Genomic DNA, 24,681 nt, shown 5'->3' with positions numbered 1-24,681 from the left:
GCATACAGAACGCTGTTACATTCCCACCAAAGTAGTTCCTATTTTTCTACTTGCATTTTTATATGCTTTCGAACTGCTAGGTTGGCAGAAGCTGGGACAACTAACGGGAATTCATTCCGTCACATGGTGCTAGGGATTTGAATTGCCAAAGTGCTGACCTTTCTGATCGACAAGCTCAGTGTCTTTGCCACTGAGCCACTGCATCCCATAGATAACCTCAAAATTACAACAAAATTAGCACAGCATAGGTAATCTTAAAATTACCAGAATAACCATGACCCCAGAACAAACAAAAATGCTAACAACCACCATTTGCATTGTTGTTCCAATTCAATTTGCAAATCTTTGAGGTTTATGATTTTCTCCTGTCCTCTCCTCCTGTCCTCCTCCCTTTCCCTCCCCTCCCCTTGCCTTCCCTCCTCTCTTCTGTTCAACTTTCACCTATTCTAAAGCCAAAGAACATTTTAGCTTCTTAATTGTTTATTGCTTTATTTATTTTGTTTATTTTGTGGTCCCACCAATTCTTTCTTGTAAGCAAATAATATTTCTTGCAGATCTTTCAATCACCTTTTCTTATTATTTTGTCATGCTATTATTTGTAGAAAATCTGTGGGATAGCTTAACTGTTTGGTCCACAATTTCTTCAGCTTCTTCACAGATGCAACATTTGCTATCTGTTGATGCATTCTCAATTCTAGCTAAGAATGAATTTGTCCTTGTGCAATCTCTTTCTCTATCTCTTTCTTCAATTTTTCTGCTGTTGGCCATTATTGTTATCTGTTTTCCCTGCTGTATTTTTTTTTAATGTATTGGCCAATTAACATTTTGCTTTGACAGGTGTCTTATTTTTCATTTGATCTTTCTTGTAAGCCAGTTTGGTCTCTCCACTACTTGGTAAGCCTTCATGGTATATTAGCTTCATTATCCTTCAAATATTCTTCCAATGCCATTTTTTTTCTTCAACAGTCTGATGGACTTGAAAAATTCAAAACCCATCTATTTATGTATTTATTTATATCTTATGTTTCTAAATAGCCCATCTCCCTCAAAACGATCCTTGATAAATTATTTTCCTTGCTAAGCAGAGTCTGTCAACATTACTGTGTTGATAGGGCTTCTAGTTCAGCTTGAGTCCAGTTCATTATTCCAGCTGTGTATATGATTGTAATTATCCAGGTATTAGTAGACTTGATGTATTTAAGTTTGGACTTCAAGATTTTCTTCACTTTATTTATATATTCACTAGCACATTAGTTTCTGTAAGTTACATTTCATCATATTGTTTATAGGAGAAACACTCTTTGTCTGACGAGACCTAATCTAATATTGTTGAACTTCTGGCATAACTCTCACATTCCCCAGAATACAAGCCCCACAACCACATCAGGCAGAGTTTAACTGAGGATTATTATTATTTATATAGATAAATTTTATTTAAATAATTACCATCTATATTTTTGTATAAGCCTATCCAAAACTCATTAATATCAACACTTTCCATTTCTTTCTGTAAAAATTGTAATTCAATTGAGTCTTCGATTGAAGTCAAGGTACCACCTACAAAACATGAAGGAGATCAAAACTCATTAACAGATTCTATCCCTACCCCAAAACCAACAAAATAGTTACAGTAAGGTTCTTTTGAGTTCAGCTGAGTACTTTTGAACCATGTCCAGAAGATAATTCTACCAGGATAGCTAGTAAGATAAAGCCACTGCCACCTTGTTTTCTGAGCTGTCATGTGCAAATGTCTTCCAGGTATGTCCAGACTTTTTGAAAAGACTTCAGAAGGGCCTTAAGCAACCATATCAAGCCTTAATTGACCCAGTTGCTAGGTGGCTACATGTTCATATATAATAAGTAATTTTCTAGCTGTGTATCATCAAATCAAAAGAAAGTTATTGCATGGTGAAACTAGGTTGTTTTTCATCCCACCAAATGGTTTTACTCAGTTGAAACTTTTCTTTTAGTGATTATTTTCAGAGGACATGAAAAATACAAAAGTATTTATTTATCTTTATATTACCCATGTTTCCCTACAAATAAGACCCAATCTTATATTTTGCGGGCGGCTCTAAAATAAGCACTAGTCTTATTTTGGGGAAAATACGATTTAAGGGTGCTCAGCCCTCCTTAGCACCTTACCTCCTGGTATGTGCACAAGAGGCAGCAAGTGCATGGGGACTAACAACATCCATCAGCAGCTACAGCACACCAGTGCCTTGGACAGCACACTCTGGGGTTGCGCAGCCCATGCAGCGCAAGTGAGTTGATTCCCTGTCCAAGCAGTAGATGAAGGCAGATGCAGGGGGAAAGGCAGGTGATCCAGATGCACCATGTGGGCCATGTGAAAGCTGACAGTTGTTGGGCTGGAGTAGGCGAGAGGCTGCCGGAGGCTTGTCTTCATGCAGCAGCAGCGGCAGCAGACAGAGACAGAGGTGCAGAATAGGAGGTGATCCTGACCCATCATGTGGGCCACAAACCAAGAGACACAAAGATGAGCCTGCCCCAGCCAGCTGCCCATGTCAACCCACTGACTCTCAGCTTTCCTGCAGCCCACACAACATGTCCGGGTTGCCTGCCTTCTCCCCACGCCTCTGCCTCCATCTGCTGCTGGTGCCACCAAACAAAGATGAGCCTCCCACAGCCACCTACCATGCCAGCTCACCTACTTTCGGCTTTCTTGCAGCCCACACTATGCATCTGGATTTCATGCCTCTTCCTTCACCTACTGCTTGGGCAGGTAATCAACTCACCTGCACTATGTGGGCTAAGGTTGCTGCCGGACACCATCAGCCCACACACGCTCACCACCTCCTGTGTTGGCCATGCCCAGCCCCTTTCACTAGAGCTTATTTTTGGGGTAGAACTTATTTTCAGGGAAACACAGTATGCACATTCTATATAGCATTTTCCTACACTCTCAACAGCTGTTCTTTCAATAGCTTTATAGTGCAGAATATAATACAATAAAAGTTGGGTTTGCTGGCTGAATTTGACACAGATGTATTTATTCAAAATCACTATAAATGTAGAACCCAGCAAGATTTCCCTAAGCATAGAAAATTACTGTTATCATTAAGTATTTCAAAAGTATACTAACCTACATGAGAACACATCATAGATGCTGCTGGCCAAGTTTCCATTAAAAGGAAAATTTTATAGCAATGACCTCTAAAAGGAATCCAAGATATTTGGCTGTTTTTGGAGGTTTGGCATTTTCCTGGCAATTGTGGAATCTCAGTTGGAATTACACCTGTTATGAAACAAAAAGGTTTTCTTTATTAAAGAAAATGCATATGTAAGCAACTAGCCACTAAGGAAAGTATTAATAATAAGCAGTATAAATAATAACTATAATAAAATAATACAGTAAGACATAACATAAATTCATTATTTTCTATGTGAAACACTTTAGAGCCCTCCTGTTTTTAAAAGTTTAGCTTATGATTTTGTTGATATAGGTAGTCCTCAATTTATGAGAATTGAGCCTCATATTTATGTTGCTAAGTGAGACAGTTGTTAACTTAATGTGGCCCATTTTATGATCTTTCTTGCTACAGTTGTTAAGTAAATCATGGCAACTGTTAAGTTAGTTGTTACGTCCCCAATCACATGGCTTGTCAGAAGGTGAACACATGACCTGTGATACTACAGCATCATAAATATGAATGAGTTGCAAAGTATCCCAATTTTGATTACATGACTATGAGGATGCTGTAATGATCATGAGTGTGACACTTCATTTTATTCAACGCCGTTGTAACTTTGAATGGTTACTAAATGAACTGTTGTAAGTGGAGAATTACCTGTATATGCCACTTTTAGTAACTAGTCACTAACTGAAATTAAAATTAAAATGCAAACTCTATTATTTTGCTTACCATAATATCTCTCGCAAACAGAGTAGAATTTTTCACTGCAGTTTCCTGTTTTCCAATAACCCTCAGTGTCTAGGTAGACACAGGCTGTCTTATGCAATGGTTCTCCAGCAGCCCAGTTAGTGTACATTAGGCTCCAGTTACTTACCCACTTGTACCTAGCATCATTCTGAAACCAAAAAGCATAAGGGAATAATTACAGGAAGTGCAAGGAAAATAATTATTGATTTAATTTCACTATAGCCAGTCCTCACTTAATAACTCTAACTGGGGCAGGAATTTACATTGCTAAATAAAACACTCATTTAGTAAAATGTGGTTTGACAATATTACTTAGCAACAGCAGTTCTGGCAGTCCTGGTTGTGGTTATTAGGAGACAACTGTACACCATAATTAGGCAACAACTTTGCATTATTCTTATCCTGCCGCACTTCTGCTTCAACTCCCCATACATTCTCTCTCTCCTCTCTGCAACTTTGGCTATCTTCTACTCCACCACTGCCCCATCATCTAATCTGCCACCCCTCCATAATCGCCTTGCAGAAGACAAGCAGCTGCTTCAACCAGATGTGCCTTATCAGCAGGAGAATGAAAAAACAGGGAGGGTCAGTTTGGGGCAGTGAGGAATTTCAGGGTAGGCATGGGCAGGAATGCAGTCCAGGGCAAAAAAGGCAGGGAAGATACAGAGGCAGGGTAAGTTGAAGTACATACTGTCATCTGAAAAGAGGGAAGGCTGCCAAGACCATTAATTTTGATTGTGTGATCCCAGGAGCATTGCAATTTGAGAATCAGCCATAACTACCATTGAGCCCTATCATCACTTCAAATGGTCACTGAGTGAATCGTTTTTAAGTGGAAACTACTTGAACCCCTTTTTCATTGCCAACTGGTCTCCATGTCCTCTTCCTTAATTGTGAGAAAAAGCCAACCAGAGCTGCTTAAAATCGGAACAATATAAATCTTTTACAGAAATAAAATCAATTTTGTGAAAGCATTTAGTCTTCAAGATCCATTTAGAAAATTGTCACATATTTGTCACATCAGAGGCCTCATTTAGTGACCGTGGGCACTTACAGCAGGGATGAAAAAGAAACTTTATCTGTCATCTTTTTTAGAATTTTTCCAAGTCTACAAATTTAATTATAGGGCTTCATTGTGAATGTATAGATTCTGTTCTTACCTCTTGGCTGCTTAGTCCAATCCATACAGGCTCCTTGTATTTGAGCACTTGCAGCCATATGAATGATTCAGCATAGGGGTCTAGAATGGTGGCCATTTTTGAATTTTCAGATTCACATTTCTTCCTTGCTTCTTCCCAGGTCATCTTGGGACTAACCATAGAATAGCTGCTGTTTCCATAACTGATATAGTGAGATGCTGGATCCGTTGGTTCAGAGTAAGGTTCAGGACCTTTGAAAAAAATCAACCAAGATCACACATAGTTCTGCTATTTTTTAATTCTGAAAACCCTTAACATTTTATTTTATTTATTTAATCTTTTCTTAAAATATCCTCTCAGATCTATACCATGACCAAACTTGATACAAAAAAAATCAAGAGTACATTAAACAAATAGGTAAAATGAGTCATTTTAAGGAGACCTTGAGGTATAATATAAATGTATCTCTTTAGCTATCCCAACTCAGGACTTGAATACCTTTTGGCCAAATGCCCGATTCAATGCTACTAAAAGCCTTTATTCTGGGCTTCAAATAGTTGGTATCATAATTATGTTTGTTAGTTCACTTTATTTAAATACTTCCTGAAGATGATGGTACTGTGATTTAAATTTACAATTTCTATACATTCCTTCACAATGTATTATCTTGGTTACCGTATCTGGCTTGTTGCAATCTTATTTGGCTCAATCATGTTTGTTCACCCAGGTCTTTCTTTTTGTATGTATAATTTTTATTAAAACTTTTTAAAAATATAATCAAGTCTAACACAAACATAAAATGGGAAAGAAAAAAAAGGAAAGAAATCAAGCAAAAATAAAAATTCAAGAAAAGAAACAGGTTGAAGAATACTAGGAAAGAAAGAAAGAAAGATTCCAATGTTCTTCCTAGCAGTATAGTTAGATATATCAATGTAGTTATATGCTTAACGTCTCTGACTATCCTAAGTTGCATCATGTTGATCTTCTTCCTAGAATCTATCCTATCTAATGATCAAAATCATAGTTCACAAATTCACTTTTTTCAAATTCTGATACTGATCTGTAGAAGATAATCTACATCAGACTTCTCCAACGTTTCCGGCTTTGTGGATTGGAGTGGAGAAGGGAGTAGTTGCAAATGAGCCCACGCATCCATGCTTACCTGCTGCTCACACAAGTGAGGATGCGAACACACGTGCACCCGCTCACCAGCCATTTCCAGGACGCAGTTGCAAATCCCTCACAGCAACTAGTGGCCTGGGGCCCATAGGTTGGGAACTCCTGATGTAAACTAGATGTCCTTATTCTGTGAAATTGAATTAATTTCCAAGACTTCTAAAAACTTACCAGTATTTTTTTGGCAGATATAGGACATTTTAAAAGAACAGACTCCAACTCTCCAATATCCTGCAAGTCTCTCAGGTTTTGTCACCATAAAAACGCAATCACCCTACAATATTTATGCACAGCAAGAAAGCAAAATACAGTCACTGGTATCATGATTGGAATAATCTTTCTGGAACCCCTCCTTTATAATCTCAAAAGAGAAAAAATGTGTGTGTGTTTGTTCCTGATAACTATATAAGATGATCCCCATGTGAATATCTGTCATTTGTCATAATGTCCTATAGAATCTAGCACAGAAGCATCCTAAAGCATATTCAATAGAAGCATTTGAGCCTCCATCATCAAAGGAAAATGCTGCCACTGCCAATAGTATAGAACTGGAAGGAGGAAAAGGAAGTCAGTAGTCTCTAACAGGAGTCTTTAATGACTCTTTATTGTCGGGGCACTTCATGAAAATAACAGATTGTGCGGAACATGCTGCTTTAGGCAAAGGAACCATTTAGATATTCCTCTCTTCCCAAAAGCCCCAGTGTGCATGTACAGAGCCACGATAGTATGTTTCTTTGGCAAACCCATCAAAAGTGATATCTACACATACATGCTCATGGAGACAAATTAGAGAAGCCTTGAAACATACCGCAAAATGGGAAATGAATTATTTGCTCATATCACCAAGCTTTGCCCTTTGGAATACTGTGCGCAGCTCATTGCATACATTGAAGGTAAGCAGCCATGAGAATCAAATCACTTCTTTTGAATTTGAAGGCTGTAGCAAGGTTTATGTATCAGGCATTCTATACCTGGCAGGGTCCTTTCTTCTCCATACTTATTATATATTTTTATTTCTATAGATTTTTTATTTTAAATTTCATTTTACTGGATCCTTTTCTTTCTTTAAAGGAGTGTTGGCAATAGTAAAATTATCCAAAGCATATTTTTCATTCATAAAAAGAGCAACAGGAGTAAGACTGGTTTTTTTTCCCAGTGTTATATCACCCTCTATTGATGAGGAGAAAGCACAGCAGACTTTGCTTATTTAATAGACAGAAAAATCTGAAATATCACCCATTTTATACACGCATTTATTCATTAAATTTATATCGCCAGCCATATCACATAAAAAGGAACTCCTTTTCATAAAGATTTTGTATCATTGTAGGAATTCAACATCAAGGAAATTAATTCCACATTTGTGGGGAAATAGAACAGAAAAAAATCCAACAAATTGGACTTACATCGTGTGAACGAGGTGACCCTTTAGCCCAATTTGTAAAATAGACTCCACTCCCATCAGTCCAGAGAAAATATCCCCCCCAATTCGCATCAGTCAATCCAGTCCAAGTATTACCACTAGCACTTTTCAGCTGCACTGTGAGAAAAGCTGGGGGGACAGAATACAGATATATTTTACAACCAAGTATTGTCAGGCTCATCACCAATTAAATTTTGTTCCAACTTTCCAGAAGTTCGTTTTGGTTATGTTAGATTTTGAAAAGTATCTCAGAATATCAGACCAAACTCTACTCACATATAATATTTATGATTTATATTCCCATCTTAAGAACATCCCAGGTGATCATCTATAAAGCCTTTCATGGCATAGGGCTATCGGAGGAACCCCCTCTATTCAATTGTTTCTGCCTGCCAGGTATATTCTGGCAGGAAGAGTCCTTCCTTTTGGATACTAGAAGGTACCAAGACCATTGACAGAACAGAACAGAATAAAAGGAGAAGAAATGGCAGAAGAAATTACACACAATTTAAACTGTTGCCATAAATTGAGTTATCCAGATTGCAGCTTCTATCCCATGTTCCTGATATTTTAATAGCAAAAAAACATGCCTGTTCCTGTTGGTTGTCAGTATTTGGAGTAATGTTGCTCATTTGTTGATTAGCTATGGGATAAGTAATTTTTTTTTTCTGATTAGTTGGCAGGTCACTGGATATCTTTAGAAGAGTTACTAACTTTATTGCAATTGCTGCTGCCATCAGATGCCCAATTTTTAATACACTTGGCATGTTAGCTATGTTAGTCATGTTATGGTTGCCCACTCCAGCAGACTCTGGATGGCTTGGCAAATCCACCCCAAAAATAAAAACAGCACAGCACAGCGCATGAAATAGCACAGATATATCCACCCAAAACAATGAACAACATCAATAATATAAAACATAATACCTGCCCCACGAATTCATTAACCCAAGGCTTGGGATCAGAACTAGGTCTGAAGGGCTCTGACCTGAGTGTTGTCAGTAGCTCTGGCACGCTGCTGCTCCAGAGCAGGTAGGGAGAGGGAGGGGCTGCAATACAGAGAGCAAACTTCTTCAATCCTACTGGATGACAACATTTAATAGTAGGAACCTGGAGTGAATCCTCCCAACAGTATGTACTTGCAAATAGAAACCATTGGATTCAGGCAATTCCACAGATAGCCAAGCATAATGCCATGATGGGCTTTATAGATCACCAAGCACTTAAACCACACCTGGAAGCGGCCTGGCAACCTATTCAAAAATGTCTTTGATCAAGTGGGACCAAATAGCTAAACAGTCATAACTACTTAGTCATATCAGGATTGAACTGAAATCTGTTTTGCCCCACCCAGGCTCAACAGGCCTCCAGATACTGGTCATCAACAGCTTTTCCTACCTAAGGCAAGGTTGAACTATAAAACTGGCTATCAAAATGTGCTGATACTGAACCCTGAACCAACGAATGAGCTCACTTCATCGTATAATCCATACTTTTTATATAAATTTAAGTTTTTACTTTTCAGGTAACTATGGAAGAAGGTTGGTTCTTCATTAATTTGACCGTTAAAAGCAATAAATAAATACAGTGGAACCTTGGCTCACAAGTGCTTCTTATCACAGCCAAATCAAGTGCCGATCAGGTGCCAAAAATCCACAAAATGTTTGAATCTGGTTGTGAACACATTCTCAGGTGGCGATCAAATACAGCTGCTGCAATTTTCCCTGCCATGACGATTTCCCCTTCCATGTCAGGTTTTTGTTTTTTGCCTGCGCATGTGCAATCAATCTTGCTTCTGGTCATGAACAAATTGGCTTGCGGCCAAAGTTTTGGAATGGTTTACGGCCGTGACCTGAGGTTCCACTGTATATAAGTGCTGCTCCAAAAATGAATGTTTAATCAAACTCTGCTTTGAAACAATCCAGTTACACACTTGTAACCACTTTAAACTGATACTTAACTCATTTATTATTGCCAATGCACACTTTTTATATTATTGTAAAATTACTTTGAAATTTTATTGCCTTTCTATTTTCAGCATGACAACCTTTGAGTTGCAAATGGGCTAAGAATGGGCATGGGACCCTAGAGAAGGAGAATATCCTAAGAATTGGGACAACATTTTCATATCTCCAACAGCAAAAGTTTATATAAACTGGAGGTTTATGTATTTATTTAGTTAGTTAAGCGATTATAAGATAACAGGTATAAGTATAAACATAGTTATGAATACATGAAATAGATACATATAAGAAAAATAAAAAGAAACAACAGGACAGGGATGGTAGGCACATTGGTGCACTTATGCACGCCCCCTACAGACCCCTTAGGAAAGGGGTGAGATCAATAGTAGACAGTCTAAGGTTAAAGTTTTGGGGGTTTGGGGAAGAAACCACAGAGTCAGGTAGAGTATTCCAGACATTGACTACTCTATTGCTGAAGTCATATTTCCTGCAATCAAGTTTGGTGCGGTTTACCTTGAGTTTGTACCTATTGTGTGCTCTTGTACTGTTATGGCTGAAGCTGAAGTATTCATTGATAGGTAGAACATTGCAATATATAATTTTATGTACTAAACTTAGATCAGACCGAAGGCGGCGTAGTTCTAGGTTTTCTAGATCTAGAATTTCAAGTCTGGTAGCATAAGGTATTCTGCAATGAGTAGAGGAGTGGAGAACTCTTCTTGTGAAATATTTCTGGACTTTCTCAACTGTATTAATATAGATACGTAATGCGGTTTCCAAGCTGATGAGCTATATTCAAGTATTGGTCTAGCAAATGTTTTGTATGTTCTAGTTAGTAGTGTGATATTACCAAAGAAAAAGCTATGTAGGATTATGTTAACAACTCTTAATGCCTTTTTGGCTATGTAGTTACAGTGGGCTCTAGCACTTAGGTCATTAGAGATGAGTACTCCAAGGTCCTTGACAGGGTTTGGATCATCAACAAGGTCTTGACTATTCAGCTTGCATTTTATTTTCTGATTTTTTTTGCCAATATGTAAGACAGAGCATTTATTTGTTGAGATTTGAGGTTGCCATTTGTTTGACCATTCTGATACATAGTCAAGGTCTTTTTGAAGGGTAGCAGTATTGTCAGTGGTTTAAAGAAATGATTGTACCTTGAACAGCTTTGTTTGGTATACTAGCCAGATTTCCTCCTAGGTTTCTGCAGTGATCACGTGCAGCGCTCCAATTTTTCTTCTCCTCTTCTCTGAAGCCAAAGATTTGGAAGCACTAGAAGAATAAAAATCCCTCCAAAAATCCATCAATCAAGAAAGGGTTAATTAAATAAAAAGTAATAGAAACAATCAACATAGAATCATCAATCATGAAATGAAATCAGAATATTTAACATAATTTAGAATGCAATTCAGTCGTAATGAAATAGTAGTAATAAAATTGAATTCACCACTTTCTTTTGAGAAAAATATAAGCAGTAATAAAGTTAATCTTTTTATGATTTAACTATGTACAAACTTACTGTCTGCTTTTTGTGATATAATTGACCTTAGTAATTTTGTATTGATGATCTTTATACAGCCAGTTTATCACTGCCATCCTACTTCTGGAAGCACACAGGAGAGAGGGACTAATGAAAAAAAGAAAGTGCCCAAATCTTTCAAAATCTTGCTGGTCTTGGTTTTACCATTAAAGGAAGAAAGATGATGTTGCTTATAAATATGTCTATAGTCACTTAGTAAGTATTCATAGTTATGAGTTTTGATGATTCCTCCCTCCCATAGTTATATGATCACATTTTCAGCATGTGGCAATGAGCCAACACTTATAGACACTTGCTTTGTTCTGCAGTCATATTATGATTTATTCCTTTTTTTGTTGAAAACTAATGTTTATGTCCATTTTTTGGCAAAAAATGCCCATGAAGATATCTCTTGCTGAACTCCTTGTGTTCGTTGAGAGGTATAAAAATATCACTGGCTACCTATAGCAATCTCAATGTATTTATAATTGCCTTTAGGATGTTTGAACAGTGATGCTACCCCAAAATATTTATATATATATATATATATATATATATATATATATATATATATATATATATATATATATATATATATATATATATATATATATATATATATATAATGCCTCACCTGTATCCACAGGTGAGCAATCACAATTCAGAAGTTCCAAAAATATAAGGAACCAAAACAAACCCCAACCAAGATAACTGCTGAAGTTTTTCCAGTCCTCAGCAGCAATTCTGATATCTGTTTGGCAAACCTGAAGTGCCTAAAAATCACAATGCCTCAGAGAATCTTCACAAGACTTTCACTCTAACAAGACACTTTGCTTCTGGCAAATTTCTCAAGCCAATCCATTTCCTTTTATCCCCTAAGGGGGCTTGGCAGTCTGATCAATTAATTATCGGCTCGACGCCTCCTTCCCAATTGAGATTGACGTCTCAATCACCGTCTATTTCTCACATCAAGCCAGGATCCCTCCAAGTTCTCCTCCTCTCCTGAAACCTCTCGCCCATTTTCCTGATTATCTACCACCGGCTGCTGCATAATCAGAGAGGGAGACTCGGGAGAGGTAGAAGACTCTGACAGCTCTAATAAATTAAGTTCGTCTCTCATAGCCAAGTCCACTTCCTCATCCTGGCTGCCCTCAGAATCACTCATCAATGCAGGCTCAAATTTCACTGCCAGATCCTCTTCACTCGAGCTCACATCTGCCAATGGAACAGATTCCAATCCCAGAGTCAAAACATATATATATTTAAGTAAACTTTATTTACAAGAATTAAAAACATACAAATTTAAAAAATACAAAAACATTAGTATATAAATAACTCATTCCTCTTTACATTTGATATAGAATTTGATAAGTCCTACTAATCATACACTAACTATATCAATTACCTTGTCATTAAACCAAAGCCAGCCTTCACTGCACCCTTTTGGATTTGCAGGTAATGTGGGCCTTGCAGTTGTACGGACAGAGCTATTATGTCTTTCGCAGATGAAGCTTTTCTTAGTACCACAGTTTATATCATTCCATACACCTGATAAAAGAAATTATATTGTCACCTGGGAAGATTAAATGATTCTTAAAATAAATAAATGATTCTTAAAATAAAATAAATAGCAACAGGTTAGCTATATGTTGCAACCAAAATAATAATAGTGCAAAGTGTAATAGTACATAATAGAATCCTACAGTACATGTGAAAGAATAGACCAAGGCTGTCAAACTTGCAGCTCACACTGCCCACTCCCAGGTCTGGTTTAGTGAAGGGGGAAAAAGTCCTGATACATCACGTGACACTGTTGTGACGATGCAAGTCTGACATCCCTGGAATAGACGTAGTCCTCACTTACTGACCACTCATTTATATACTGATCATGCACACACAAAGAACTGTTGAAAACCTGAAGTTTATTTTACTTGCCTGAATCATAATACATAACTACACAGTGTTCATCTTCATTCGCAAAGTTGGGTTCACCGGGGGCCCAGGCTTCATATGTCACTGGAGTTCCATCCATCCATCTGAAGAAAAATATGTGACTGTCACCTGTTAGATATTTACATAAGCCCTGGCTGATTGTTTGGTCTGTGCAGCAGAAATTTAAAGAGCTGTCACTGCTTGTAGCCACGAACAGTTCTCATGTAAAAGGAGCTGCTGTGGCTACTGTTCTTTGTTCTGAACAATGAAATAAAGGAGTTAACCATTTGGAGTCTCCTGCGTATCACTCTCCCACAACCTAACACTGGCGACGAAGGTGGGATCCTGAGAGAAGTGGGAGTGCGCACACGTGGCTAACTGACAGGACAAAGAACTCAACATAGCCGGGAGCAATATGCCACCCACACCGTTCGTCCCGACAACTGAGGACTGGGAATCCTACATCGATCAATTCCAGATGTTCCTGGAAAGTAGTGACCTGATGAATATTACAGAACAGAGGAAATGAGCCACCTTCCTCACGCATTGTGCCCTGCCATCTTCAAAGTGGCTAAAGCTTCCACAGCCCCCAGTGATATAAAAACAATGGCTTGGCCAGATTTAGAGAGAATTCTGAGGGCCCATTACACACCACCGGTATCCAATCTGATCAAGAGACATGAGTTCCACCAGAGAGACCAGAAGGATGGAGAGAGCATCAACGATTTCATTGCGAGCCTGAGGGACCTTGCTGGGGCATGCGAATTCCTGAATGTGGATGAGGCAATGAGGGATCGCGTAGTCTTCGGACTCAGGGACCTGACACTACAGAGCCGTCTCCTAACCAAGCCTAAAATAACATTAAAGGAGACTATTGAAGAAGCATCAGCAACATCCCAGAAGTCCGCTGCAGCCATGAGGAAGATGAATAAGACTCCACAGCCCTCCCAGAAGGACGCCGCCACCATTCACCATGAGGACCTCAGGTCGGGATCACCCGGCGACAAGGAAGTGAACCAACTACACACAGAAAGGTGCCAGAAAAGCCGAGAAAAGAAGCGGAAGGAATTTTGGTGTGCGGGCTGCGAGGGAAATCATCTCCAATAGGAATGCTGGTTCAGAGATGCAGTCTGCCAATGATGTGAGCGGAGAGGACACATCGTGAGGGCCTGCTGAGCATTCAAGCCAAACAGCAGAAGGCCAAGACAAGGCACACCTCCCAGGAACCAAGAAAACCAGCCTGAGAACCACAGGAGCCAATTTAGCCAGAATCAACAGAACACTAAGTTGACCATAACGAGGAGTGAAATGCATCAGACTGTGATAGTGAGCCACTCCAGCACGGCAAACACCAGAAAAGTCCGTGTGCAAGTCACAATAGAAGCCAAACAATGTAGGATGGAAATGGATTCTGGATCTCTTCTGTCAATGGTGTCATGGGACACCATCAAAAGTCTAATTCCCAACCTAAAAAAGGAACAGCTGAGCAAACAAAGAATAATCCTAAAGGACTATCAAGGGAACAGGATTCCCATCATTGGCATAGGTGAATTCAGAGTGACCTTCCGGCACCATTCCAGAATCCTGCCATTAACCATGGTCGACCAGGACCAGCCAAGTCTTTTCGGACTCAAGTGGTTCTGACCATTGGGGATCAATTTCACCAGAATCTACAGCATCGAAGAAAGCGAATGGGAAGACAATCTGATGGAAGAGTTCTGAGAAATATTTAACAGATAATTGGGCAAGTACTTGGGACCCCCTATTTCATTTAACCTAGACCCAAACATAGCTCCAATCGGACTAAAAGCAAGGCTTGTTCCATTTGCGCTTAAACCAAAAATAGACGAGCAACTAGACAAGCTCATTTCCCAAGGAATCCTAAAACCTATAGACCATGCGAAATGGGAAACCTCCATCGTCCACCTATAAAGCCAGATGGATCTCTGTGCATCTGTGCTGACTACCGGACCACACTTGACCGGACCTTACAACAGAGTGCATACCCGATCCCAGTGGTACCGCACCTTTTACAATCCCTGGGGCTGGAAATTTTTTTTGCAAAACTTGATCTCGCACAAGCCTACCAGCAATTACAGGTAGATGCTGAGACAGCAGAAGTGCAGACAATTGTAACACACCGCGGAGCTTTCAAATGTAACCACCTACAATCTGGGGCTATTCCAGAGCCTCATGGAATGATTATTGCACAGAATAAAAAGGGTGGTGCCTTATTTCGATGATGTCCTCATATCAGCTGAGGACAAAGAACAATTACACGAAAGTTTAAGGGAAGTCTTAAGCTGTTTCAAAGAGGTGGGGCTTAAAGTAAAAAAGGCAAAATGCCAACTAGTAGCCGACAAGGTAGAATTCCTGGGCTATTTAATAGACAGTGAAGGAATCCACCCCACAGACAGTAAAATTAAAGCAATCAAAAAAGCCCCCAGGCCAACAAACAAAACAGACTTGCAAGCTTTCCTTGGTCTCATTAACTTTTACCATATATTCTTACCACAGAAGGCAACTGTGGTGGAGCCACTCCACAGACTGCTTGACAAAAAAGCAGCCTGGGTTTGAGGGCAGAAAGAAGAAGTAGCGTTCCAAGAGATAAAGAGACTAATTACATCAGACAGCGTACTAATCCAGTACAAAGAGACTTTACCATTAATATTAACTTGTGACGCATCACCACGTGGGGTCAGTGTGATCATCAGCCACATCTTACCAAATGGAAAAGAAGGTCAAATTGCCTTCTACTCAAAGACCTTATCCAAACAGGAACAGAATTATAGCCAACTTGACTTATAGCATTAATCGCAGTCACCGGAATCAAGCGATTCCATGAATACATATACAGAAGTTTACACTAGTCACAGATTACAAACCACTTTGGGGCATCATCGCGGGGGACAGAGCCACTCCGAACATCTTATCCCCCAGATTGACATATTGGATAAAATTCCTGGCTGCCTATGATTACAATTTAATTTACAGGCCAGGAAGAGACATTGACCATGCGAGACATTGACAATTGGACGCACTGAGCAGATGCCCACTACCTAGCCAGGACGAAGATCCAGTGCCAGTGACAACCACACTCCTGATAGAGACATTTGAGCAAACACCAGTAACAGCAACCGATATCGCGAGGGAAACAGCTAAAGACAGAACTCTGGCGTGTGTTTTGAACTGGGTAGGGAGAGGGGGGCCCAAAAGGGAAAAAGCCAATGAAACTAAACTATTCCAGAATAGATAGATGGAACTATCAATACTAAAAGTGTGCATTCTGATAGGGTAATAATTCCCAATAGTTTAAGAGACAATATAATGGAAATACTGCATGTGGGGCATCCGGGGATAATGAGAATGAAATCCCTGGCAAGGAGATATGTATGGAGGCCAGGGATGGATAAGGAAATAGAGGCATGGGTATCAGCATGCAGGATTTGCCAGGAAAACAGGCCAGCACCAACCACGGCACCTAATCATGAGTGGGAAACACCAAGGGGACTTAGGTCAAGGGTACATATGGATTTTGCGGGGCCAGTAAAGGGACACACATTTTTTATTGTAGTGGATGCATATTCTAAATGGCTGGAAGTCAGCATCATGCAGTCCACAACAACAGAGGCAGTCATTAGCATTCAAATAGAAAACTATTTGCCACACACAGCCTGCCGGACATAATTGTATCTGACAATGGGCCCCAGTTCACAGCCACTCAGTTTGAGGTTTTCTAGCACAGAATGGGATACAGCACGCCTTATTGGCACCTGGACATCTGTCAATGAATGGACAAGCGGAACGCATGGTCCGATACACAAAGGAGACCCTCCAGAAACTGGGGCCAGGGGACATGCAAGCGAAAATAGATAAATTATTAAGCATACAGCACATAACACCCAGCATGACAACAAATAAAAGCCATGCTGAACTACTCATGGGAAAAAAGTTGAGATCACCCTTAGACAAATTATACCCCACATACAATACAGACAGACCCCTAGATTCATCCAGCAAATGCCGGACGTTCCAAATGGGTGATCCAAAAACCTAACAGGGGAGCCTCTATGGGTACCAGCGAAGGTGACCCAAGTAACGGGGCCCCGATCTTACAGAGTTGACACGACAGATCGTTGAAGCTGGAGAAGACACATAGACCAACTAAGAACATGAGAGACAAGGGGGAACATGGACATAAATAGAGAGGAAGGGAGTGACCCTGTCAAAACAGGGTATAATATAGAACAGGCCCTAACGACTAATGAGTCACAATCTCAACAGCTAAGGATAGCACCGAAAGCACTGAAACAGATAATAATTCTGGAAATAGCAGAAATAGCAAACACTTACTGGACACACAAGGCAGGGACAGGCCTGGAGAGAAAGCGAAAGGGTGGCATCTAGTAGAGATAAAATGGCTGCCCCACTTAGAAGGTTCCAGGAGTTCCCATTGGAGGGAGCAAGAGAAACAACAGGTCCAACCGAACAACTCAGAGACCAGCCAATGACTGAACTGCACAGGTCCAGTTGCACCCATAAGAGTCCCGCCTATCTACATGATTACGTGTGCTAGGTGGGACAGAATTGGGTGGACTGGACCAGGTGGGAAGGGGTGTTAGATATTTACATAAGCCACCGCTGATTGGTTGGTCCGCCATGGTGGAAATTTAAAGAGCTGTCACTGGTTGTAGCCACAAGCAGTTCTTATGTAAAAGAACTGTTCTTGTTCTGAATGATGAAATAAAAGGAATTAACCATTTGGAGTCTCCTACGTATCTCTCACCCACAACCTAACATCTCCTATGATGCTCTGAGCTCAAAACAACTGTTGGAAGATCAAGAAGGGCTGTTTCAAGGCTAGGACACATTCCCACCAATACTGACAATGTAAAACAACAGTAACTGAAAGATTGTAACCAAAATGGTATGGTATGCTAACAAGAAGAAGAAAACCTCGGAAGGCTTAAATTAAGCCTTCCGAGGTTTTCTTCTTAGCCAGCTTTGCCACGAGGCCTTCTGCCATTTACAATGCAGGCTGTAAAACCTTCTCTGACCGGTTTTATTGGGGCTATAAATCAAATCTCCAGCACATAAGCTATGTGAACAAAAGCAATTTCCTTTCCCTCATGAAGCATGCAGTTTATCCATCTTATTTCTATGCTAGAAAAATTTTAAGCATAAAAAGGACTGCAAATAACTGTTGTACTTGTTTGATTAATTTCTCTTCCATCGAGTAAGGATTAAATACCTTTGAGACCCAACTACCCCTCTCCTAACGGGCAACACCACATCTTGGTAAATCAGCCTACATCCCCATCTGGTGGTCAAGAAGAAATTTCCCAAGCTTTGATTTTTTTAGCACAGTTTATCAAATATTGACCAGAGTGTTTTTCCAATGATAACTCCCTTCGAAACTATTGTGGACAATTTATTCAATTTGACCAGAGTGATTATTCAATGACAATCCCTTTTTTGAAACTATTGTGCACCATTTAATCGACTTAATTCAAAGGTCCCAAGAGTATCTGCAACCTAACATGGGCGTAGCAACAGTGTCTTACTGACCCTTTGCTGCCACCTTGTGAAGCAAGCGACCCTTATAGGCATATTTCTGCGTTCTGCCCTCAAGTCTTCAGACTACGCAACGCATATTTCTGCATTCAGCCCTCTAGTCTTCAGACTTTGCGATGCAACCTCTAGTGCCCCCTTCTGTCACAAGCTCACTACACACCCTGGAAGCAGCCATACTGTGTGCTGTGCTACCATTGCCCAGACTCTGCAGTGCCACCTACGTGCCCAAGTATTAAATCCAGCAGCAATTCTACTTTCTGCTACCTGCTTGCAGCGCCCCCTAGTACAAAAGGGGGTTGCATGGAAAACCAGTACATTTTTCCAAAGTCACCTTTTGCCAATTTGAAGCATGGCAACTTCCTCAGCCATGACAGATGTCTCTGAAGTATCAGAAGACCTGAATCCTCCACCCACCCTTGTTGTAAACATGGAGACTGGTTCCCAACAACCGCCTTTAGATGTCCAACCCTATGGAGAAGCCGTGATATCTCCAAAAGCCTACAACTTCAGAAAGAGTAAGAAGCTTACCGAATCCATGGAAGAACACTTGAAGAACGATTGGCAGCAGCAATATCGCCGCTACAAAGACTCATGGGTGAAGCTTGAGAAGATCTGTGATTCCCCAATACATAAGGTGCCCCCCGAGAAACTCCGTACATTGCTAGATGATCTAGATGCCCTTTTCTCATGTGGAGACACAGCAAAAACAACCTCAAGTCCATCCAGTCAAGACTGGATGAACCAAACTCCTAACACACATTCAATACTTCGAGGAGTTTCACAAGGAACGTGAAGATTGTGTTGAGGAAAGCAAGACAGCCATCCAGGTAGTGCTCCACAATGTGCTTTGGCAGGAAGTAGCATCAAGGGAGCAGGCCACATCCAATATAGCTCCTCGATCACATGTGTCTTCTTCCCACCATTCTAAGAAAGCCTCCTCCCTCCATTCCAAATTGGCTAGATCGCAATCAGGTTCTAGTGTCTGGTGCCAATTCTCTGGTGCTGGCTCTCACCATCTTTCCACAGCATCCTCCCATTGTAGTGGAGCATCTCAGGCCTCCAACGCAGCAAGTTATGCCAAACAGGCTGCAGAAGCTGAAGTAGAAGCTGCAGTAGCAGATGCAAAGCTATGCACCACAGAGGCGGTGACACAGCAGAAGGCAGAAATAGCCAGTCAACAGGCTGAAATAGCGGCTCAACAGGCTGAAATAGCAGCTCAACAGGCCAAAGCCCAGGCCAGACATCAGGCGGAAATGGCCAAAGCACAGGCCAAATTGGAATTGGCTGAACGGCAAAGACGCCGCAACAAAGATGGCACAGGCCACAGCATGGCGGAAGATGGCCAACAACACCTTCCTCCAATTCAACCTCGAAGAGTTGGGAGAAGAGAGCCCAGATACATGAGTCAAGGCCTACATGGATGAGCAGCACTTGCTACAAAATGAGCAGCTGGAACCACCTCAGTTGCCTAACAGTCTCCCACAACCAGAGATGAACAGGGATGAATCTCAACTACAGATTCTACACGTTAGTTACGCAACTGACATTGTACGACCTACATCAAATCAACATCAAACCTTCCCCAACATCAAACCTTCCCCAACTGATGTTGTACATAAGGTCCGAGACTCTCTTCCCAACACTAGAATTCCTACTTCAACGTCTCATGGTCTGCCAGATGAGCAAATTGGCCCAACAGTGCCGACAACGAATTCTAAATGAGTTGACATGCCATCAACGACAACTGCCACATTCAATCCAGAGGCAGCAGCATTCCTGCAACAACCTCAATACCAATCCGTCTCTCAGGCACCACAAGGTGACCAGCTTACACAGCAGAGTAACACTCAACCATCGTCCCCAGTATGGGAGGACGACATTCTCCATAAGTACTGGGAAGAAGATTACAACCCGTCATTGACTTACAACCCGAACCCACCCTACGAGAATTCAGGGGGAGAACCCTCTACGTAAATACCTCCCCCAACTCAGCAAATGCTAAAGATTACTGGAGAAACTTGGCTGTACAGAGTGGAAAGCTAAATTTGCACGCCAATGGAGTCCACAGATTCTCTGACAAGCCAGGCAGTGAATATCTAGCATGGAAGAAACTTTTCCTGCACCCCATTCAGGCGGCACGCCTGCACCCTGATGAAATAATCGGACACTTGATAGTATGGCTAGGGCCACAGTCTGTCGACATACCAAGAGCACTTTTGACATCCCATTTAGACAATCCGGCTGCTGCCCTATGGTTATCATGGAAAAGGTTTGATGAACTGTATGGTACTTCCAAGGACATAGAAACAACTGGATAGCCTCGACAGTTTTCCTAAAATTCCTATTGACAAACCTTGGTGAATCATAGACCTCACTAACATACTTGTCCAGCTGAGAACGGCACAACGGAATCCCAATTTACTGGCACTCACCTATCTCAATCACGTCGACATGCAGAACAAAATTGTTCAAAAACTTCCGCAGGTGCTAATTGAAAAATGGCTCCAGTTGACCGAAACCTTCATGGCCAAGGATCGCCACCACTTTGTACCCTTCACACTTCTCGAAGAATTCGTGTCCCACCAAGCGACAGTGTGCAACACACACTGAGCCTGTGGACTCAGAGCTGTTAGTCCTCCTAATAACAGAAGATACAACAGCAACCATATATCACCCTCAGGCCTTAGCACACTACCAGGGAAAGACCCTTCATGGTTGTCCATAATACCGAGATTGACTCCTCATCCACACACAGTTGGGGAGAGAACTCCTCAGATACAATCCAAGTTAGATCTCCGAACACAAGGAGAATACAGTTTTGTCCTATGCACAACACTCGTCACTCGCTGAACAGCTGCACTGGGTTTACAGCGAAATCACTGACCCAACGAAAAGAATTGCTAAGAGAGTACCAATACTACTACAAGTGTTGTGAATCCAAACATTTGTCGAATTACTGCACAACCAAAATGCAATGTCACATCTGCAAAAGTGACCAGCACCCCACCACACTGCATCCAGACACCGAGCCACCATGGCAGATATCTCGCAATGCTCCTTTGAACAAGGAGCCTTACTGTACCACAGAAGCACACAGGACTCCTCGGCAGACTGACAAACTTCAACCAAAACCAAGCATGAGTGTCAACTGCACAGCACTGTGTGCCGACTCACCACACCCTTGTTCATGTCTTCCCATTTGCTTAGCCAAAATGTACCCTGAAGGACACCCCGAAGATGCCATGAAAATGTATGTGCAGATAGACACTCAAAGCACCTGCACCCTGGCCAGACCTGCATTCTTTGACCTTTTTGAGGTGCAACAGGCCAAACTTCCCTTCACTGTATCAACATGCCATACACCAAGAAGCACGGTGGGGAGGAGAGCTACTGGACTTTGCATATAGTCATTGGATGGAAGTACCCGATTCCCACTACTGCCCGTGTTTGAGTGTGACGGGGTACTGAACGACTGCAGTCAGATCGTGACATCTGAGGTCATAAGTACCATGCTTCACCTACAGCACCTGGCTCATCACTTTCCCGCTCTAGATCCAGAGGCTGATATGCTACTCTTGCTAGGGAATAATGTCCCATGCACCTTTCTCTTTTCTGAATCAGTCAGTGGCCCCGTAGATGGTCCAGTGGTCATCAAATCTCCACTAGGATGGGGGATTGTAGGAATTGTCAGTGATGCTCAGAGGCAGACTCCAACCCAGGCAAATGCCTTAGCACCATCCAGTCCAACAGCCTTCCGATGCCCTTTAGCACCATCGAAAACAAGAATGACATTTCAGCATAAAAGGCCGCTACTGATCAGTACACATTTGCTAGGACACCCTGAACCGCTGGATACAGTTAAATGTTTGTGAAAATGTACAGCCCCTGAAGCTAATATTAATTTTGTTTACTAATGGCTGGAATTTTTATTGTCAAATCTTGTAATGGTCTGTTGAGAGCATGGAAGATTCACAACCTGCCTACATACACATTCCTTGGTGAACCACTTCCTTGGTTCATGGCTGGCTTAGGAATTCTGGGAGTTGAAGTTCACAAGTAATAAAAGGGCCATTGTTCCCTACCCCTGCCTATACCATTTCAAACAAATAGTTGTCCAATCTCTTCTTAAAAACTCCAGTGTTGGAGCATCCACAACTTTTAGAGGCAAGTCATTCAACTGATTAATTGTTCTAATTATGATAAATTATGTTCCACAATAAAAGCATTGCAAACAGAGATCCCTGTCAAACTCTTGTTTTCAACAAATGTTGGCTAGGAACTTAACAAAATCTTCCTTATTCATATTTATTCCATTTTACTGTAAAAATAATTTCATTTTTATATATCTTGTGCACCTGATGATGATGTTATCAATGACGATGATAATCAAGAAAATCAAATAAGAAAGTGAGAATTTTGGATCTCTTTCTGAACATCAAAAAGACCAAGCTCATGACTGCAAAGAATGGAAATATCAAAATAGAAATTGATGGTGAAGAGATAGAATGCTTGAAAAAAACAAATTGCTTTCCTAGGGTCACAGATCACTCAGAGCAATGGATGAGGCCCAGAAATAAAATGTTGGTTTGAACTGGCTCACACAGCAATGATGAACATGAGTCAAATATGCAAAAGCAATCAGCCTGGCAATCAAATGTAGGTTAGTCCATTTTATTATGTTCTCCATAGCTACCTATGTTTGTGAAAGTTGGACCTTAAAAAAGCAAGACAGGAAGAAAATTGGCTATGAGCCCTTGTGCTGGAAAAGGCACAATTCTCCATATTCCAAAGCAAGTACTCAAGTACATAACACCAGACATCTCCAGAATGCCAAATCACAAACTTCATCTCACTTATTTTGGTCATTTCATGCAGGGAAATTCACTAGAGGAACCAAGAGTGTTTGGAAGAGTTAATGGTTAAAGGAAACCAGCCTGCCAAAGAACACAGCAGCTGGACACCATCAAAACTGACACCAGCCAGAGTGCAGAACAACTGAAAGTAGTGTAAGATTGGAAGACATGGAGAGACCCAGCCCGTAGAATAGCCTGTTGGACATTATTGAATGGACATCATCATCATCATCATCATCATCATCATCATCATCATCATCATTTATATATTTTGTTCACCTACCCAAACTTTTTGTCAAGACTCAAAATTAAACCAATATAGGAATCGTAATAAATTCCATAGTTGATAGCCTAAAATGTAAAAGAAGAAAAGGTAATAAAATAGTTATTTTCTGCTTTAATATAAAATAATAACATAGCATATCTATGAATCTAATTCATCTATTGTTTAGAGCAGGGGTGTCAAATTCACAGCCTGCAGATGTGTCATGTGCTGGCCATACCTACCCCAGTTTAACAAAGGGGAAAAGTCACTATACGTCACATGATGCCACAAGTTTGACAGCCCTGGTTTAGAGCAGCAGAACCAATAATCCAAAATATGATAGAATCTTTCCTAGCACTGGTAAGTTTGTCAAACACTATGTATAATTTAAAATATTAGTTGCAAATCATGTTGGATAGATGCAACTAAACCCAAAATAAATGACATAATTTTGAAATATGTTCTGCTTTTTAATAATGTAGTACTTGAAAATTCATTTGAATAAAAAGATAACATTTAACCTATCATATTCTTGAAATAATTGGTTTCCAACTAAGTTGACTGCACTAAACATCCAGTTTTGTTAATTTAATGGCCACCATAATACACACTTTATACAAAAGTTTAAAAGAAATTCTTTAGTTTCTGAAAAGTTCTGGATGTCATATCATACACACACTGTCAACTTTGAAGCTGGTCTGGCTGAGCTCATTTTCAGGCTCCAGTGTTGCCACAATGGAGATGAGGGATAGGGAGGGAGAATAGTGATAGCTGGGCTTTGTAGCCAAAACAAAATAGTTTCCCATGTGAGCCAAGGACATTCCCACAAGTGGCTGAAGAAAGGAGGAGTGCTGTAACCAAGCAACCAGATTGCACTCTGATTGGACCATGTGACTGATTGGGGAAAGGGGAAAAAACTTTTACTTTTAATTAG

General features: G+C 40.7%; 1 protein-coding gene across 1 annotated transcript in view; it reads right to left on the bottom strand.

Moving 5' to 3' along the window:
* The window catches only part of LOC113446440 (macrophage mannose receptor 1-like), a 60,843-nt gene that overhangs the window by 3,537 nt on the left and 32,625 nt on the right, over positions 1-24,681 (bottom strand). The window contains exons 18-27 of the mRNA XM_026716095.2: positions 23,766-23,833; positions 13,059-13,159; positions 12,529-12,671; positions 10,762-10,876; positions 7,624-7,769; positions 6,389-6,491; positions 5,063-5,292; positions 3,885-4,050; positions 3,104-3,256; positions 1,447-1,557 (exon numbers count right to left, since the gene is read on the bottom strand). Of these exons, the coding sequence (XP_026571880.1) occupies positions 1,447-1,557; positions 3,104-3,256; positions 3,885-4,050; positions 5,063-5,292; positions 6,389-6,491; positions 7,624-7,769; positions 10,762-10,876; positions 12,529-12,671; positions 13,059-13,159; positions 23,766-23,833 (1,336 nt within the window). The remainder of the gene's footprint in view (positions 1-1,446; positions 1,558-3,103; positions 3,257-3,884; positions 4,051-5,062; positions 5,293-6,388; positions 6,492-7,623; positions 7,770-10,761; positions 10,877-12,528; positions 12,672-13,058; positions 13,160-23,765; positions 23,834-24,681) is intronic.

Source organism: Pseudonaja textilis, chromosome Z, assembly GCF_049901715.1.
Source record: "Pseudonaja textilis isolate UNSWEBS1 chromosome Z, rPseTex1.2, whole genome shotgun sequence".
In the NCBI taxonomy this organism is placed as follows: Eukaryota; Metazoa; Chordata; class Lepidosauria; order Squamata; family Elapidae; genus Pseudonaja; species Pseudonaja textilis.
This window is presented reverse-complemented; position numbering and strand designations above follow the sequence as displayed.